The sequence below is a fragment of the Lissotriton vulgaris genome, chromosome 2_1, assembly GCF_964263255.1.
Source record: "Lissotriton vulgaris chromosome 2_1, aLisVul1.2, whole genome shotgun sequence".
NCBI lineage: Eukaryota > Metazoa > Chordata > Amphibia > Caudata > Salamandridae > Lissotriton > Lissotriton vulgaris.
In genome coordinates this window covers 908,408,173-908,427,713 of record NC_141687.1, presented here as the reverse complement: position 1 = coordinate 908,427,713, position 19,541 = coordinate 908,408,173, and the positions used below count along the sequence as shown (strand labels likewise).

General features: G+C 42.6%; 1 protein-coding gene across 1 annotated transcript in view; it reads left to right on the top strand.

Annotated features, from left to right (window-relative positions):
• MANEAL (mannosidase endo-alpha like) overlaps positions 1–19,541 on the top strand; it is a 252,251-nt gene that overhangs the window by 132,166 nt on the left and 100,544 nt on the right. The window contains exon 3 of the mRNA XM_086958735.1: positions 12,760–12,869. Within this exon, the coding sequence (XP_086814861.1) occupies positions 12,760–12,869 (110 nt within the window). The remainder of the gene's footprint in view (positions 1–12,759; positions 12,870–19,541) is intronic.

Genomic DNA, 19,541 nt, shown 5'->3' with positions numbered 1-19,541 from the left:
TTGTCAACATCCGAAACGAGAAAGTGTTGGCAGTCATTTTGTGCCTCGGTAGAAGCGAGGATCTAGAAAATAGTGGGACAAGTGTTCAACACGTGTAAAGGGGGCATGTAAGAAATATTTTGATCATCTAGACCCGTTTAGGGGGTCCCACAAGGACCCCTAGGGTCCAAAAAAAATGTTTTTGGGGGGAAAACGGAGAAATGTGCGTTGGGTGCATGGATCCGCTGTAATAAAAATAAAAACAAAAACGAAGCGGGGCTCCTCTGCTTATTTAAAAATTAGCTACCTGGGAGGGCCAAATCCTGGGATCTAAAATATTACATTTGATGGGGGTCCAGAGGAGCCCTGTAGCCCGGGGACCGCCATTCCTCGATGCTACAAAATAAATGGGTGAGGGAGCTCAAAGGTCCTTCTAAGCCCCGAGGATTACCACCCTCCAGGGCTTTTTATATTTTGAGAGGGGGGCCGCAAGGTCTCCATTCTGAAGCAGTCGAAAGCCTTGGGGAACACCACACCACAGGAGCGGCTCTTGCTGTGTCTCGGGGCGTCTACCACCGGGACACTACTGTCTGCTATGGGAGGGCGGGAGTCGAGTTTCCCGCTCTGTCATAGCAAACTTAAGGGCATATTAACAAGTGCCATTTCACTGCAATTTTTTTTAAAAAGGCAAAAATGCGGTGAAAATTATATAGCCCTATTTACTAGGTGACGCTAAGATGTATTAATGCATGTTAGCAGCCGGTTTGCTAAGGGCTCACCTCGTATCTCCAATGAGTTGCAATGTAGATGTTCTCTGTGGCAAGGTAGGTGTTTCTACGAGAATATAAAAAGGAAGAGGGAGGTATGGCAATAGCGTTGAATTTACAAGGCGGCTTTGGATTTGAGGACCGATAGGAAAACACTTGCTAATTGCGGTTTATGGCGCATCCTAACATCTGTTCTGAAGTAGACTTAAGCATGTTTAATATTCACTGAAAAAAACATAGGTTTTAGGCAGGTTATAGTTAGGAATTATCATTTAAAAAACCTTAGAAATTAATTGAAAAAACCATAGGTTTCAGGGGTGTTATAGTTAGCTGGACATTTCACTCATACAAAACCAATCGAAATTCCTCCGTTATAGTTAGTTGTACTAACTGTAACTCATGTGCCCGCAATCCACTGGTGATGATGTCACATAGTACATCATTCATGACATGGTCAGTGACATCACTGATGACATCTCAAATGACATCACTGATGACATCATCCAGTGAATGTGGTTTGGTTTGTTATTTAAATATGTATTATATATACACCAATCTGCATTGAAGAATCAGCGGATATATAAATATCTGGATAGAGGATTTAGTAGCAGTGTGATTGATTGTTTACTTGAGTAATTTATAGTGTCTCACTAAACATATTGGATAGTGACTAAACTGTGGGAATATCTGGATTACTAGGTTAGTTGTTGTGTAAACTGCTGCACCAGTTGCTTACTAGCTATGTGAAAGTCTATATTAGTTAATAATTACTTAACTGACTATTTGTATTGGAGAGTGAATCTGTGTGTGGTTCGGTGGGGGATCTGTGACTGCCCAAATATAAGTGAATATTTAATTCAGTAGGTATATGACGTTAAGACTACATGTTATAATAGTTGTTTGGGTGAGTGAATATCTTTATGGGTGTGGTGATGAGCAAATATATTTCTCAATGGTACATGTCCAACAAAGTAGAAAAAATAAAAAGCAGTGTATGTGACAGTTGTTGTATATAAATAAGTATACATAAAACTCATTGATTGCATGAGTGACTGTATAGATAACTGTATACTTGTAATAGTGATTTCATAACACACTTAGGGGTCGATTCCGATTCGGGAAAAAAGCGTTGTCCGAATCGTATCCGGAGCGCTCGCCGTACGAATTGTACACGATTGTCCGAATTGCGTAGTACGATACATTTCCCGTCAATCCGTCCGAATCGTCGCGACCAGTACGAATTGCAAGGCTGAAACCGTACGACACAGATCCGCACAGTGAACCGTACGATCCGTAAACATGCCATACGACCCGACGAGTACGATCCGGACCGGAGGATGAAGACGCGATTCGTACGGTCCACGTCAGGTAAGGACGGTTTGTACGGAAAAGCACACAATCACATACACACCGTACGGTGCGTACACCCAATGATCGCAGGGGTACGGTGTGTACCCCGCGATCATGGGGTGTACGCCCGTACCCCTGCGATCAAAAGGTGTTTGTGCCGTACACCCAGCGAACATAGGGTACTGTGCTTACACCCCATGATCGCGGGGTACGGTGCGTACCCCCATGATTGCAGGGGTATGCACCGTACCCCTGCGATCATGGGGTGTACGCACCATACCCGGCAGGGCCGTTCCGTACCTGTTTTGATGCAAACTCTGCTTTTACGGCAGTTTTCAGCTCCCGTAGAAAAGGGTCGTACTGTGCGTACCCGACACGGATCGTACTTGCTGGGTTGGGAAAACCTGCGTCGAGACGTACAAACGTCTCTTGCTGCGTGTTCCGGCGGAGATTCGTCCGGGAATACGAATCTTACGGTTCCTGGTACAATTCGTACGGGGAGCTGCATTGGGAGGGCATTGTACTACATCGTACGTACGGGGGACGTTGCAGGGTACGATTCGTACAGGAAAAACGGTCCGAACTGCTATTCGGAGCCGTTTTTCCTGAATCGGAATCGACCCCTAAGTATGAGTTACTATCTATATGAATACATAAAGTGCTATTTGTATAAGTGGGTAGCTGAGAAAATGTAAATATGGAGACTGCATAAGTGAATAGGATGTGTGCTGGTGTATAATGACAATATAGGTGTATAAGTATATTTGATAGTGGTCTATTGATCATTGACAACATGTATGAGTAAATCTATAGTTAATTGATTAGATGTGTGTGTAGATCTAGAAATCACTGAGTGGGTTTTTAGATACTTGTATTGCTGTGTCAATGGATTCAAATATGGTACTGTGTATTTTACAGTGAGTGATAAAAGGTTATAGTACTGTATGATGAGGTGTATCTGATTGTCACGTGGATGATGTCATCAGTGATGTCATTTGAGATGTCATCAGTGATGTCACTAACCATGTCATGAATGATGTAATATGTGACATCATCTCCAGTGGATTGTGGGCGCGAGAGTTACAGTTAGTACAACTAACTATAACAGAGGAATTTCAATCATTTTGTTTGAGTGAAATGTCCAGCTAAATATAACACCCCTGAAACCTATGGTTTTTTCTATTAATTTTTAAGGTTTTTTTAAAGGATAATTCCTAACTATAACCTGCTTGAAACATATGACATCAACTCTGAATCTTCACTGATGATATTACTAGAAAAATTGCATTGAAAATAGTTTTGTAGATATTTGAAGAAAGTATTTTGAGGGTGACCTTATATTAATTGTAGTACAGCAAAGGTACAAAAGCCTTGATGATTGAATAATTGTCCTGCCATTTTAACTCCGCTAAAATACCAAGATCTAAAAGCAGTATTCTGAAAAATAGGCGGTAAAGATGGATTCCACAAGAGAGGGGTGTAAAAGTGTAAAGGTTGAACTTGAAAGGCCAAACACATATCTCCCCATATTTTCTGGACATCAGTAACTAACTTAAAATTGATCCTATTGAAATAATTAGGTTTAGATTGTCTACACAAAAAAACTTCCATTCTCCCCCAGCCAGTATTTGATAAACTAGTGTATGGCAATTTGTGAGAAGGCACCAAATACGAGATGCAAAAGAGGCCCAGAAATAAATCCTGAAGTCAGGAAGTGACCACCCCGCTTGATTAGGGGGGAAATTTCAAAAACAGAATAGGCCGCCTGGCCCTCTTGTATCCTCATATGAAGCTACCAACTGCTCTTTCAAGTATCCTAAAAAAGAGTCTGACACTCGGATGGGGATCGCATGGAAGAGATAGAGAAATTTAGGAAGGATATTCATCTTGATGGTGTTACAGCAGTCAGTTATACTAATTGGTTGCTGATTCCATAAATGCATTTTAGCTACAGACTGACGCAACAACTGTTCATAATTTAAGCTTTTTATGCTATTATTGGAAGATGTGATCTTCACTTGTAAATAGGTTTTAACTACACTTGGTTTCTTCATGGTAGATGCATAATTAAGAATTGTTTGGGTTTTTGGAGGATAAGATAGTAACCTTAAAAAGCCCCCAAATCGCTCTGCCTCATCAGCAATACATTGAACAGTTTGAATTGGTTCTGAAGAGTTCAGAGCTGCGTCATCTACCTAAGCATTGATATTAATCGATCCTGTTCAGCACTACCTGTATTATCCCAGGATTTTTGGCTATATGCCGCAGATAGGGTTTCAAATACAGGGCAAACAAAAGAATGCAGAGTGGGCAACCGCCTGCCAAGTACCACGTGATAAGTTAAACACTGAAGAACTATGTCCTGCTAAAACCACGTGGGCCCCTGGGACCGCATATAAACTATGGACTCGGTTGAAATACCTATCCTGATGCCCGTAATCCAGAGTTACCAACAAATAAGCCCATGAAACCCTATCAAACGCATTCTCGGTATCTAATAAAATCAATCCTACATTTCTTCACAGAGTGTTTACTACGTCAAATAATGCTATAGTGATATTCATATGATTGATGGTGTCCTTACGCAGGATAAAACCATGCTGTTGCAAACACATCAGACTTTTAATATAGATGGCCTGCCTCAAGGCCAATATTTTAGCTTAGATTTTAACATTTTAATCGATTAGAGCTTTAGGTCGCTATGACCCCTTCTTGCCACCTGGCTTATCCTTCTTGAGAAAGATAACAATATTAGTCTACTTTCAAGAATCTGGAGTATCACCCCCTTGGCTGAACATGAAGAACGACCATAAGTAGCACTGGTTTGCTGCCCTCCTCGAGGGGAGAAATCATCATAGGCCCTTTTAGCTCTTCCACAGTAATCGCATCTTCTAGTGCCTCTAGCTTGAATGGGCTCAGCCTAGGAATATTAGCTGCTAATATGTACCCCATTTTCCACGTGATCAGAGCCAGGGTTTCTGTGTATAGCTCTTTATAAAAAACCCTAAGTTGATATAGGGTAGCCTGTAATTAAATGTGCTATTTCCATCCTTGTTTTTAAGGCATTTAACTGTATTCGGACTCTTGCTATCAGCAATTTTGTAAGCCGGCACCTTCCCAATTTTTCCTCCTATTCAAATAAAGTCACCCTACTAGCAGTATAAGCCGCAGGGGCCTTATCTTGTTGTATACGATCGACACCGCTCCGGCACTTAATCATATCAAATTGTACCTTTGGCTCATTTGGATGATTCTCTAGAACCGCTCTAGCATATTTCTGCTCCCACCATAGCAGCTCAGAATCAATAGATGTACTTGACAATTATGATGCTTATTTTGCTAGCTGTGACTCCCAGCACAGAACTTTTCAAGGTGTCCTTGGCGATATTAAGAAAGGAAGAGCTCACATTAGGAGATATAAATTCTGCTAGCAGGATATTTATCCTTTTTAGATACTCCATAATTAATAATATAATCTAAGGAAAGTCCATCTTTGTGATTCACTTTGGGAGTCAAATAGAGTGTTAGCAATAAAGGATTAGGATCTGAAGTAATCTTGGGGCACAGCTCAATACAAGAAACACAGTACAAACTCTACAAGGAAATATCATATCAATAATAAGTCAAGGAGTAATATGTATACCCCGGGGTGACTGGATAAACTATTCTCCAGAAGTCTACTAGGCTATGCGCTCTAACTATCTCAATAGACTGCCTAGTTTTAGTCATGTGCAGAGTGGCAGTTCTATTTGTTGTATCATGCTTGTAACTCATGATACACTTAAATTCACCAAGAACCAATGACTCTCCGGGCCACCACGTGAGTTCAACATTTAGGACATCTAACAGCTTTTGGACACCTTCATTGGGGCCATAGACAGAACAGATAATATAAACTTGGCTAGCCACCTCAATCTGGGAGGTTGCCCATCTGCCATGTGGCTCTGTAGCGAATTGTAGAACTTTACAATCGAAGGAGTAGAGTCTTAGGATGGCTACCCCTCGGGTTGAGACCTGCTGAGCAGTGTATGAGAAAGTATTACGGTCTAGTTGCTGAAGCAGCATCCTATCTTTACATGCAGCAGCAGTGGTTTGTGCAGGTAAGCACGGGGGGGGGGGGGTCGACACACGACGGAATAGGAATTATTATCAGTGTATCAAGAATAAACAACTAGAGATGCACCCGCTTCCCCACCGCAACCCCACTCCCTCTGGCTTATCACCCGGGGAAAAGGCAACCCCATTCCTTGGCTGTCAGAAAAAAAAGACTCCTGTGTGCCCCCCAGCAACCCCTCACATCCTGTCTAAATATAAAGTGAAATGTACCTGTGCAAAACGTGAAAGGCAAAAGGGCCAGAAATACTGCCTATAAAGCAAGACACAGCAGCCCTGCCCCCCACTCCCCCACCCCAATAACATTATGGATCAGACAGTCTCTAATCGAACCTTATAACTAGTCATTCAGACCCCTTCTTTTAGTTGTTGCCACTTCTGGAGACTATCTGTGGCTTCCTTACATGTAATGCAGATCCTCGTCTTGCCATGTACAGGTTCCTGCTCGTGAACCCAGGCATCAGTTGCTTTCAGCCGATCGATCCTTTGCTCAGCCTCCAGCTGCGATCTATAGTTAGTTCACAAAAATCAGAGCGAACAAAAACAGGAATAGAGTCCACCGAGGTTGGAACAGAAGGCCGAGCCTTTCGGGTTCAGTATCTTTATTTTTAGAAACAACAGCACAGTTTATTCGTCTCGTTTATGCTCATTTTTAATACTTTTCAAGACTTTGAGCTCTTACACGTTTTGTAATTAGTGTTAATTTTGTATGCACTATGCATTGTGTTTTTTTATACCTATCGCAATAAACCTAAAATGTCTGGACTATTCTGGCTGGTTTGGTGGTAAATGTCATGAAAAATAAAGAAGCCAGCCGGTGTCAAAGAAATGGCCTCTAAAAATAACTTATTAAATATTCCTTGCGTTTGCCTCAATACCTTTTAGCCTTTGTTAGTTTGGCAGTCAAGATAAATTGTCAAAATATGACAACTATCCGGTTCCTCGTATTAAAAGTGCCATTGAATTTAGTGTGCTTTGTCTTTAGGCGGAGGCCACACCCACCAGTGTGTGACTGAGTGTCCGATCCATCAAACTGTAAATAGGGCCATTTGTTTTTCAATACTGTCACCTTCTTCTACTCCAGATTCCAAGGCCTAGGTCCTTGCACACAGGGTGGCCCTACACCTACTATTTCCATTCATTTAAACAATTTCACGGTGATACTCAATAACATAGTGCAAGGACTATAAAGGTCCTTCATGCATAATGTTATTTTAGTTGTAGTGGTATATGCATAAATATTGTCGAGCTGGCACCCAACTATATTTTTGCTACATACGTAGTCATTCCATAAAACTGCATACTCAATCAAAATACTCCACTGAACCAAAATTGGTGTGCATAGAAAATTGTAGATTAGTGGACAGTATGCACAGGTATGATGTGTAATTGAGGTGATTAAACATGACCACAAACTGTACACCTTGGGAAATAGCACCACTCAAATTTGAAGTTGGCACATGTTTCAGCCCAATGAAATTGTAGACCTCAGTGGAAGTTAATGTAGACTAATGTGTGGAACTAGTGGATAGCGGATAAAAATGGTAACATTATTCACATCACTGGGTATATGAATAACCCCAAAAGGTTCTAGTGAAAAAAAGAATACATTAGCAATGTTTCGGTGCAATCAGTTGTACACAATTGCTTCTTTTGCAGGATGAAGCACAAGCAATTCGTTTTTTAAAGTGTGGCTTATACTATGCATGTTGCAGATGATATTCCTCCAATAATTTCTATTATTTAATTTAAACAATCTCATTGTGTTGCTTGTTAGCAGAATTCATAGTCTGTGGCCTTATTTTTATATCGTACTGCGCACATTTTTCACCCTTTTGTATTTTTACTCCACACACATTTTCACAACTGTCACCACAATCCCAAACACACGTTAAAATGTATATATTGTAGGTACGCTTGCTTTCCGGATGCTTCGTTGAATCCGCAAACATGGCTGAAAGCATCCCCCAAGTGTTTCCGCTCATATATGCTTAAAAAACATAAAAGTAAATTGACAAAACAAGAACTGGCACCTCCATCCGTCTGTTGTGACTAGATTATACTGGTTCAGAGATTCAGATTGCCAGCAGACCTCTGAACTTCCCGTGTAATCAGATGGCAAAAGCATCCGAAGGGAATTCTTGTATTACATGCTTTCTAGGCCTTCCCTGGTAAATCTGTCAAATAAATCAGGGAACACAGGTTCAGATCGCAGAAGGGTGGGCAGAGCATTTCATCCTTCTGTGGTGAACAAACTGAGTACAGTTTTGATTATGTAGAAGTTTTGTATATAAAATCTTCCATGTAAAGGGCTTTTTTATTGGCTTTAAGATCAAGAAATGTCACACTAGAGTGCACTAGGATGATGTAGAAAGGAAGTGGAGCTGGCAGTAATGGCAGGAGCTAGTAGGATCAGGCAAGGCCAGAGAGCAGAGGCTAGGAAACCCTACTGTGCATCAAAAGGGAAAGGAACCACCAATTGGACAAACACACTGGGTTCAACATGAAAAGCTCTTGGTTCAACCAGAAACACGCCCAACAGTCTTAAGTATATAGCACTACCACACTGTAGCAATTAAGATACATAACACACGACAAAGGGTGGCTCAGAAATTACCTCCTCCAAGCAGCCATCACCTGTGCAAAAGAAATACAAGCAAACACAGTTCAGGCCAAAACAGTAAAGTAACCCATTTACTAGCAACAAGACTGCTTTATGGAAACGGGTGCAGGACACACGAAACAGATGTTTATGCATGGGACTGGCAAACTAAAATAACAAAAAGGAGAACAAATAGAGCAGGGCAATCACCAGAAATACAATGGTAGAAAAAAACGCAAGAGTACAGTAGCAAGGTAAAGCGGGTTAACAGAGCTCCACAAGCGCAATGAGCGTCAGAAGTGTAACACTCAAGGCAGGGTAATGCATGATGGTAAAGCTTGGGGCTAAATACAACAGGACAAGAAGAAGGAGTTTAAAAATACAAGCTATGGTTAGGCAAAAAGAGCAAACATAAGGAGGTGGGAGCAAATAATGGAGTGGGCAACAGAAAAACAAGAATTGCCAAAGGGAAAAAAATGGGTTAGAAACGCAGACAGGAAGCAAAGAGAAGAGTGAAAAGGGAAAAGGAACAATTCGGGCAAAAACTGAGACGGAGCAGCACATGCCTGTAACCGACTGTTGACTAAGGACAGAAAAGTGCAACATGCCATGTAGGGAATGGAAGAAATCTGTAGCAGGTTGTTCAGGAACAGGGAAGAGACTATTGAAAAAGCAAGGCTGGATTATGATGGCAAACAGGCAAGATGAGTTCCAGAACACTGAGGTTCAGCAATCAATCATACATATGGCGGTTTGCGTACTGGCAGTTTATGAGACGTTCACCCAGCAGCACGCCCAATTACATGGTTGAGCAGCAAAAGACCATTCAAAGCTGTGTCTAATCCCATCAGGACCGAACTGAGAATCGAAAGCAGCCCTGGCAAATGATGTCAGACAAGCACCTATCCCTCATGTAGCAAGTGAGCAAGAGGTTTTTTTTTGGAGGGGGGAGGGGGTTCAAGAAATTATTGAAAAATATTGAATGGATGGGGATTGGAGAAAGGGATGCGGGCACAATGAATAAATAGTTCGGTGGGTGGATGAACTAATTCATGAATGGATGCCAATGATTACAGACTGTACGTTTTTTGCTATATGTAGCAAATAGTCTCAATGCACTGACCAAGGGTGGGTCATCTCATTTTCGCATTAAAACACTACTATCTCCAAGCCCTATGAAGCATGAATAGCCTGGATGTGTTTAACACAATGCCCCGATTTACCACCTAAAACAATTAAACACAAAACATTTATGCTTTGATCTAAACTGGGAGAGAGATGGATTGCAAACAACTTTACATAAATCTCAGCTTCTACTTGACCACTTTTTGTGATCTCAGGGAATTTCTTTTTTCACAGTGCTTCTTTTTTTCATCATCACATGAGAGAAATTCTAAACACATCTTATTAGGGCTTGCGCTGCACAAAAGCAAAAGACTATAGTGTTGCTCCATCTATAGTAACAGCCTAGCCAACGTACAGGCTACAAAAAAAAAGCTTTCCTGTTTGTTTACTGAATGCGCTGTCAGCAGGGTGGCGGTTGAGGCATGAATGTTTCTAAGTTCACGATTAGAAACTGTCACTTCTTACTATTGGCACTCAATGAAATGGTATAATTAAAAATATTAAACTAAAATGCATTACAAAAATCACATACTAAAGGAATGCCAGTCTTTGAATTTTTGAAGAGGCTGTGGCTTAAGAGCCAAAGCGGCCGACTTTGAAGCTGGGTAACCAGGGTGTGAGGCAAGCGGCTCAAGCATCCTGTGATTCTGGGCAAATCACTTAATCTTCCAGTGCCAAAAAAAAAAAATGAGTGTGGGCTTCTGTAACGCAACTGGTAGTCATGTAAAGCTCTCTGATACCTTTGAGTTGAGTTCAGCTATATAAAACTGCAACAACAACAAAATATTCTTATATGTACTATGAGCTATGCAGTAGTAAACTCCTCACCCCCTGTGTCCCACAAAACCCTAAAGTTCAGCGCTGCGTGTGACGGCCCTGCGTGAGACAGGAACCACCCAAATGCAAAAACAAACAGTTTAACCCCTTGACCGAGGACGGAATTTCTCTGCTGTGCGGGAAAATCCCACGCGTGCGCACATAGACGTCGATTATGATGGCGGACGGACCTGAGTCCGTCCGCCACCATAGAGTAGGAGGGACCGTCCGTAGGGGCAGCGGCGGTCCCTCCGTGCTGCTTGAAGCAGCACCCGCCGCAATGATAAAAATGTAAGTTGTGCATTTGCAAGCACAAAGCGGCAGGCACCGCGCGGTGCCTGCTGCTTTGTGCAGGCAAATACAGGGGGGTACCATAGGTACCCCCCATGTGCACCACCCACCCCCTTTCACTCCTGAGGGCCCGCAACATGCCCCCAAACAAAAATTCGTATGCCTTTGCACGGCGGAAATGCCGCCGTGTAAAGGCATGTTCCTCCAGACATCCTAATATGGCTGGCGGTGTCTCAGCCATGTTAGTGCTTTTCCGCCGCTGACAGGAGGCGACCGCGGTGGAAAAGCTGCGGACTGAAAAACGATCCCCCAGCCATCCTAATCTGGCGGGGGGTCTTTTTCAGTCCGCTGCGGTTTTCACGCATCCTCCGGGCCGGCGGTGGCTTCTGCCTTAGTGCGGCTCCCGGCCATCCAACGCCCACGCCCACTGTGACATCGGTCGGCCGGGGGTTGTCCGACATCACTGTGGGCGTGTGCATTGGACAGCCGGGAGCCGCACTATCTGCGCACGCGTGGGATTTGCCCGCACCGCAGAGAAATTCCGGCCACGATCAAGGAGTTAAAGCCATTTGTTTTGTATTGTTTATTTAATATGCCTTACAGGCAAGAAACAAGGTCGCCAAACCCCAGCCACAAAACTGCCCCCACCAGTAGTGAAACCGGCCCCCCACCCCCGCCCTGCTAGGTCCATGGGAAAAGCCCTGGTGCCCTATAGCGCCAATCCGTGCCCCAGGGACTAAATACTATTCTCAAATGACGCTTGAAAGTGAGAATCCTCTGCTTATTCATAGCAGAACTAGTAGAACTGAAATTATTATACAGTGGTTGTCAGGTTTCCATGAATACTTGACAATGCTTTCTGGAAACTGTTGTACACAGTGCTGAAATGAAAAAACAGAAGTGCAGGGTGCAGGTAATCTGTACCAGAATTCCTGCTTGTTTCTGAGAAGTGCCGGTACGGTCCAATTAAAAGTATTACGTCTCTCTTTAGAAGTGCCAGTACTCTTCCTTTCAAAATAAATAAGTGTTGGTACGTCGTACCAGACAGTACCGGCCCATTCAAAGCACTTGTTGTACATAAAAACAAGTGAATATATTCCCATTGGGCCGAGATTGAAGGGGCAGACCGAAGTCAGAGAGGGCTTTGAATGAGTTATGGTCATACTTTCCAGATTGCAGCTGGCCCAGGCACAGTACAAGGACAGAACCATAACATTTGCATAGAAACAAATTATTTTTATTATGCCTTATGGATGCATTTATTAGACACAGATAGTCTAATCCGTATCACTGTAGAAAATGAGTGATATTGAACACGCACACCCAATATCACAGACCACAGAAAATGGACCTCACAGATTCCAAAGTTGATAGGTGGAAGGAATGTGAAAATAATTACAGTACTCTTTTTCATATTAAAACAACTATAATGCCAGTGCAAAGATTGCCATTGGTGTAACCAGCAAGCAATTCCCTCCACGGAGACTCCAAATTAAAATTGAACAGGGAGCCCACAAAAGAATCAACGAAGTGTCACCTTTCACCCTCCATGACCTTCTGTGTTTGTTTCACCTTCCTTTCTCTGAATAAATAAGAAAGTATAAGAAACCCAAGTATGCATAATACTGTCGCTGTTTCTCCTTAATGAGCACAGAAAGGGTTGCTTCTATGGGTGACCTGCGGTGCCTGACATATAATCCTGATCTTGTGTTTCAGGTGTGCTTGTGCTGGCTTGGTTTCCACCCGGCTTGGCAGATGATAACGGGGAGCCCACTGATGACCTGGTGCCGCTCATTCTGGATGCTGCGCATGCGTACAACATAAAGGTATGTAGCTACAACAATGACCCATACTTTAAGTGTCATTGTTTTTAATAAGAAGAGACCTTTCAGCTGAGCAACTGAGTCCTTGGGAAGTGGTAAAGGGTACTAGTGGATTAAGGCATTAGACCATTATTGCTACTTAGTGGTGGTGAAAATATTGTAGAAGGACTAAAGCAAAAACAAGTCATATGTGTTGAGACTGGTCCTCTATGCAGGGTCACCCCAAAGCTTTTGCCTTCACCCATCCTGTTTTCTGAATTTATTTTGGTTGGCCTTAGGACTCTGTGCACTTGATCACTGCTAACCTTGTGCTTACGTGCTTGTGCTCTCTCCATGGTAACATGGTAAAATTGGCTTACACCCAATCGGCACATTTAATTTACTTGTAAGTCCTTAGTAGGGTGGTACTACATGTACCCGGGGCCTGCAAATTAAATGCTACAAGTGGGCCTGCAGCACTTATTGTGCCACCCATTTAAGTAGCTCTTTGAAACTATGTTTCAGGCCTGCCATTGCATCCTGAGTAAGCAGTTTTAAACTGTAATTTAGACCTGGTAATATAAACCTTTTGCCAGGCTTCGTTTTTAACTATTGCATGGCCTACCTCTCCTATAGGATAATATTGAGCTGTCCTATTAAATTAATTAAGTGATGACTTTTGTTTGGGTGCACATAGTACTGTTATGCTGGTGTCTCAGGAATTGTAATTTAAACCCTTCTTTAATGGTAATGTCATATTTTAAATCACAATTCTGAAAATGCCACCTTCAAAAAGATAGTAAAAAAGACAATTTGCTAACCCTCCCACTTATTTTGTCTCGCTAAAAGCTCATGAGACTAACAAACAAAAGGCCGGGTCAATTTGTTTGTATGGGTAATATTATTTAACCCTTTTATTCATATTTTTAACTTGAAATGTAACAATTTCATGGGCAAGAAGAACACTTTATAATCACTTGCAGAGAAAATATTTACAAAAGAATACAAAAACATTTAGACATATTAACGTCAACTGGACATGTATCACATATACTATACTAAACAAACTTCTCATATAAATTGCATTTCTTGACTCTATGAAAAAATAGTTGATTTTTTGAGAGCTAGTCAGGGCACTGTTAACCAGAAAAATGGTAAACAAGAGATGTCTAAATGTTTTTGTATTCTTTTGTAAATATTTTCTCTGCAAGTGATTATAAAGTGTTCTTCTTGCCCATGAAATTGTTACATTTCAAGTTAAAAATATGAATAAAAGGGTTAAATAATATTACCCATACAAACAAATTGACCCGGCCTTTTGTTTGTTAGTCTCATGAGCTTTTAGCGAGACAAAATAAGTGGGAGGGTTAGCAAATTGTCTTTTTTACTGTTATATTGGGTCCAGCTGCCCCCCGTCCAAGGACCAAACTCCATTCTTTTACCTTCAAAAAGATGGCATTTTCTTGTCCTAACCATTTGATGCCTGCAGTCTAGTCCTTGGGACACGTGACTATGCGTAGTAAGACGATGGTGTGTTCCTCACAGATAGTATCACAAAAAAAGGGCCTGAGAGTTGGCAGGATTGGCCAACCTGGCTTGATGAGGGGGTTGAGATGTTACCTGTTACACTCACACTTCAAATACAGTGCCTCAGCTCACACACACAAAATTCCACACTAGCTTATTGTGACTGCAGAAAGACTGGGACCAGGGCAGAGAGGCAGGAAATTCCAAACACTTCTGTGGGGGGAAACATTCTGTAGTGTTGTCAATGTATTACTGTTTAAGTGCTGCATAAATAATGTACACATTGCTTCTAAGTTAAGCTTGGCTGTTTTTGTGCTACACTACCCGAGGCTTAAGCACAGGTTAGATTACTGACTTTTGTGGTTCACCCTGACTTTGATTGTGACTGTTGCTTGAAAAGGGCTCACACCCCAGACAACCAACAAACCTATTTGTCACAGTATGTATGAAGAGCGCGCCAGCATGCAAAACTCTTTTTTTAAATGTTCCTGCTTCTCTTGTCTGCACAGACTGCAGAAATTTAGTCCACACAGTCCTGTGGGTACACAAAAATGGAACAGGTAAAAAGTACTCTAAAAACACAAAGATATTAAACATGTTTAATGCACAGCTTCCTCTAATGCCATTTTTGGGAGCTGGTGTATCTACAGTTTTTATGCAGTGTGTTCAAAGGTCACCACAACATAATAGGCAAGTATGCCAACGCAATTTAGCATTACTTTTAAATTTCCACAAAACATATTTGCTTCACAAAAGCACACACTTTATGCACATATTAATGTATTTGTCCTACCTAGGAAGTGGGATAGGTATTAATCTTATCCAACAAATATAAGGCAGCTGAAGTGCTTTAAAGCTGCCAAGGTTGGTCCCCTGCTGCCTATGGCAGCATCTCTCTATTTCATCACTGGCCCTTTCTCACTTCCCAAGGTCATGCATGACTCCTATAGCAGAGATACAATACTCTATGTTCTTATTACATTACAAGGATACAGTGATGCCCAGTGGCTGCTGCCAAGCTCCTAGGGTGGTGGGAAAGTTAAAAGAAAAATTCAATTAAACATTTGCCTCCTCCAACGGTCATCTTCCTTCCAGGCAGGTTCTAACACGGGACAAGGAAACTGCACTAACCTGGTGCTGCTCTAACAGCATGAGAGCAGTGCCAGGATTGGTTGGAGCGGGCTCTCTCAGCGCTCCTAAGAGTGCTAGAGGCCTGTGCTTACTCTAACCTAGCTGTCTGAGACAGCTAGGTTAGAGAACTTAAAAATGCGCTTGTGTGACTGGCTGTCTCAAGATGGCTGGCTAAACAGACAGGTGCATTTTAAAGCAAACAGCTCCCTGCTGCTGTGACTGCATGGCAGCACTGGCCCTGCCCCGTCATGTCACTCAGTTCAAGATGGGTCTGTTGCTCCCCCCTACCTCCTACCTGTGGCGAGGGGGGGGTGACGCTCCTCGCCTCAAACGGAGGAGCCGCCTCTGGTGATCCCAAAGCAAAGGCGTTGATGAGACCTACTTTACTGCAGTTCCTCCCTCCTGCAGTCACTCACTTAAATGGGAACTTTCAGTGGTCGGCAATGTCCCTAACGAATTTGCATGGAATCTCAGTTTCCTATGGACTGATCCAATTTCTGCAAAATCATGCTTTGTGTAATATTACTAGGATGGTCTTGCAATGTTGAACTCATCCAATTTCTCAATAGGATCCAACACTTCTTTTGAGATTAATATAGAGGCATGTAAGAAAGCTGTTAATCTAAATGCTTCTTTGGATAACTCTCTATAGCTTATTCTCACACACCCGAGCTCCTTTTACAAAGACAGGTAGTGCACTAGGCATCATAGCCAACCAAAGCATGTTTTCTATTTGAAATATGTATTCTTATTTTATCGAATTAGTTAGACCTAGAAAAATGTTTCTACTAGAAACATTTTAGAAATGCATAGTCAGAGGAAGACAAACCATGGCAGCAAATAGTTGAACACTGACAAACAGCGTTGACCATACTGTACTAAGGAACATAAAAACTTTTCACATTTCTTGAATATTTGAATACTCAAAATTAATTAAAAAAAGCAATTCAAGGAAATACCAACGGGGGTGGGTCAAGTAAGGATGATGGCATTTAGTAGTAAAACTCCTATTTTAAACACAATTATTACTTGGAACTATATAGAACAAAGCTGTTGAATTGGTAAGCGGTTGCATTCTAGCGTACAGCAATGTCTTCTGAGCAAGTTGGTGAAAGAATAATATATTTTATTAACACTTAAACGAAGTTTCTGCTGCTTTATTTTTTTTTGTCTTTCTGTGCTGATATTTTATTTCCTTTCCTAATGAGATTGTACAAAAGTTAGTCATTACAAAGATAAATGTCTTTTACTTTCCGCCCTCTTGGCCAACAGTCGAGTTAAAAAGTTTAATTCTGACTCCAGAATAGGTAAGTTCACAGCAAATTGTGAAAGTACTCACTTAGCGCAGGTTTTTCAATAAAAATACTTCTGCAGCATTAGTTTCCAGATAAACTGGTTTTTAGGAAGTATATAAACTCTGTGAACGTAAAAAAGTTTTCAAACTTTTTTATTAAAAAAGATCTTCCGGGAAAAGTTTTTAAAAATCTAGAAAATATGAACTTCTTTATTGTTGGGCAAATTACTTAGCTTTACAGTCTAATGCAATGCTTCCCAAACGTTTTAAAACATTTGCAGCCTGCCTGGCTTTTATGAACACGAGGCAGGAGTGATTTATTGAAGTAATAACAGTAATTGTTTGTAAGTGTTGCAAACTTGACCACTCCCTTCAAAAGTGGAGTGGGGCCAAGATATTCATCTGCCCAAGTGAACTGAAGAACTATTGCCCTATCTCCTTGCTTCCAATCCTGTCCAGGATCCTGGAAAAACATCTTAACCAGCATCTGATGGTCCATGTTGAGAAACAGGGATCGTTGGACAGTTAACGCATGCAGGCCATGTCTCTGATCCTTTTGCATCTATCCGCGGCCTTTGACACCATCTTTCCCACCCTGCTCACTGAATACTTACAGGATTTGGGTTTAGGAGATATGGTGCTCAAACTACTTACTGCATTCCTTATGGACAGATCCCAGATGGTGATTGTAAATTAATTATCCTTTGACAGATCGACCCGCCATGAGATAATGCAAACTAATCCCACGCCTGTTACCAATAACGACAACCTCCCGCCCCTGGACATCAACCCCCTCCCCATCCCGCCGCTTCAAACATGCACAGCACATACCTCCCCCCCTACAACACCATCCAGTGGTTCGACACTACTGAGGCTCTCCAACCCCCTGGTCATCCGTGGCCGACCCCCTACCCCCACACAATGCCACCCCCAACCATCCCTCACAATGCACCTCACAATGCCACCCCCAACCATCCCTCACAATGCACCTCACAATGCCACCCCCAACCATCAACCCCTGGATGTCCGTGGCCGACCCCCTCACCCCTCACAATGCCACAGCCAACCATCAATCAACGTCCCTAACCCCATATCAACGACTCCTTGCGCCCTCTCTCTACCAACAGAACACCTGCATCATGGCGTGTTTCTTCTCCACTCCCCTTACCCAAGGCCTCCCACAGTGGCAACATTGACTTCACGGACACCAAACTCTGGCACAACACGGACAAGCTCTCACCCTCTCGGGACTGCTCCTCCCAGAATAACCACACCCTCGGGAAGTCAATGCAGCCTCTCACTTTACTAGAAAGCGAATTAGAAACTATAATACTGGGCCTTAACGGAATCTTACTGAACCTCAGCACACTTCGAGAGCCCAGACTGCACCCTCACCGGACCCTCACTATCTCCAGCTCTAAACGTCAAAGGCCCTCAAAGACTCTCGGACGTAGCTGGAACTCAACCCCTCTCCTAAACCAGACACAGAGACCCAAGAGAACAAGAGCTGCAATGACCTTGTGTGAAGCGATTGAGCTTGCCTCCTCTTACGACACTCCCTCCACTATCTCCCCTAAAGCCAAGATCCAGGTCATCACAGTATTTAGAAGAGACCATTACCCACCCAGAGTCCCAAGACCCCATCCTCCCTCACGAACATTCCCAGGGCCCCCCCTAATGAAGAAACACAAAAGCGGGAGGACTTCCACCAACTGCATACTCATAAACTGCATATAAGCCACCAAACATGAAACAGAGCTGGCAGATTCCATCCTTACACATGACATTGACATCACGTTCATCACTGAGACATGGCTAAATAATTCTCCTCCCCAACAATGGACATGCTTGTACCCCCAGGCTTTTCAATCATCAACAAAGACTGAAAAGACCAGCGAGGTGGGGGTGTAGGCAATCATACACAAGAACAGCATTTCTGTGGCGGAAACCAACATCTTCAACTACAACTCCTTTGATAGTCTACCCGCCACCATCAAGACGAGAGACAATAAATCACTACTCGGCCACCTCCTCTACCATCCGCCTGGCCACCACTCCGCATTTGGAGAACACCTGTCTGACCTGATAACCCACTGCTCACTCCGGGAAACCGACAACCTTATTTTAGGTGACCTCAACCTTCACTGGAATAAGGAAAACAACTCGCTAAACAAAACCCTAAATGAAGTGCTACACAACAATAACCTTACCCAACACTGGGCAGAGGAAATCCACAATGGAGAATCAATCCTTGATGCCATTATTGCCCAACCAGACTCAGTCATGATTGACCACATCCTGCCCGTTGACTGGTCTGACATCATCTTATTCCACATAAACCACGGGCTCCTTGACCTGACCTCTTCTCAGAACCCTCCTCACTGGATGAGAAATCTAGCTCAGATTCTCTGGGCTGACCTGGAGGTAAGGATAAGCTCTCTCCTCCCCATCTCCACAGAGGATCTCACCACAATAGAACTCACCTCCCACTACAACACTAATATGACTGACATTCTAGACGAAATAGCGCCACTGAAACAAAAAAGAGTCAGAAACACTCCATTTAGATCCTGGTTCAACACAGACATAAACTCCGAAAGAAGACAACTAAGAGCTTCTGAAAGACTCTGGCAGAACAATCCGTCGTCAATCCTCCAAGACCAACTAAAAGCAATACGCGGAATGTACAAAAACCGCATCAAGAATGAAACAACTTCTTTCTTTTGCAATGCTTTAGGCAATGC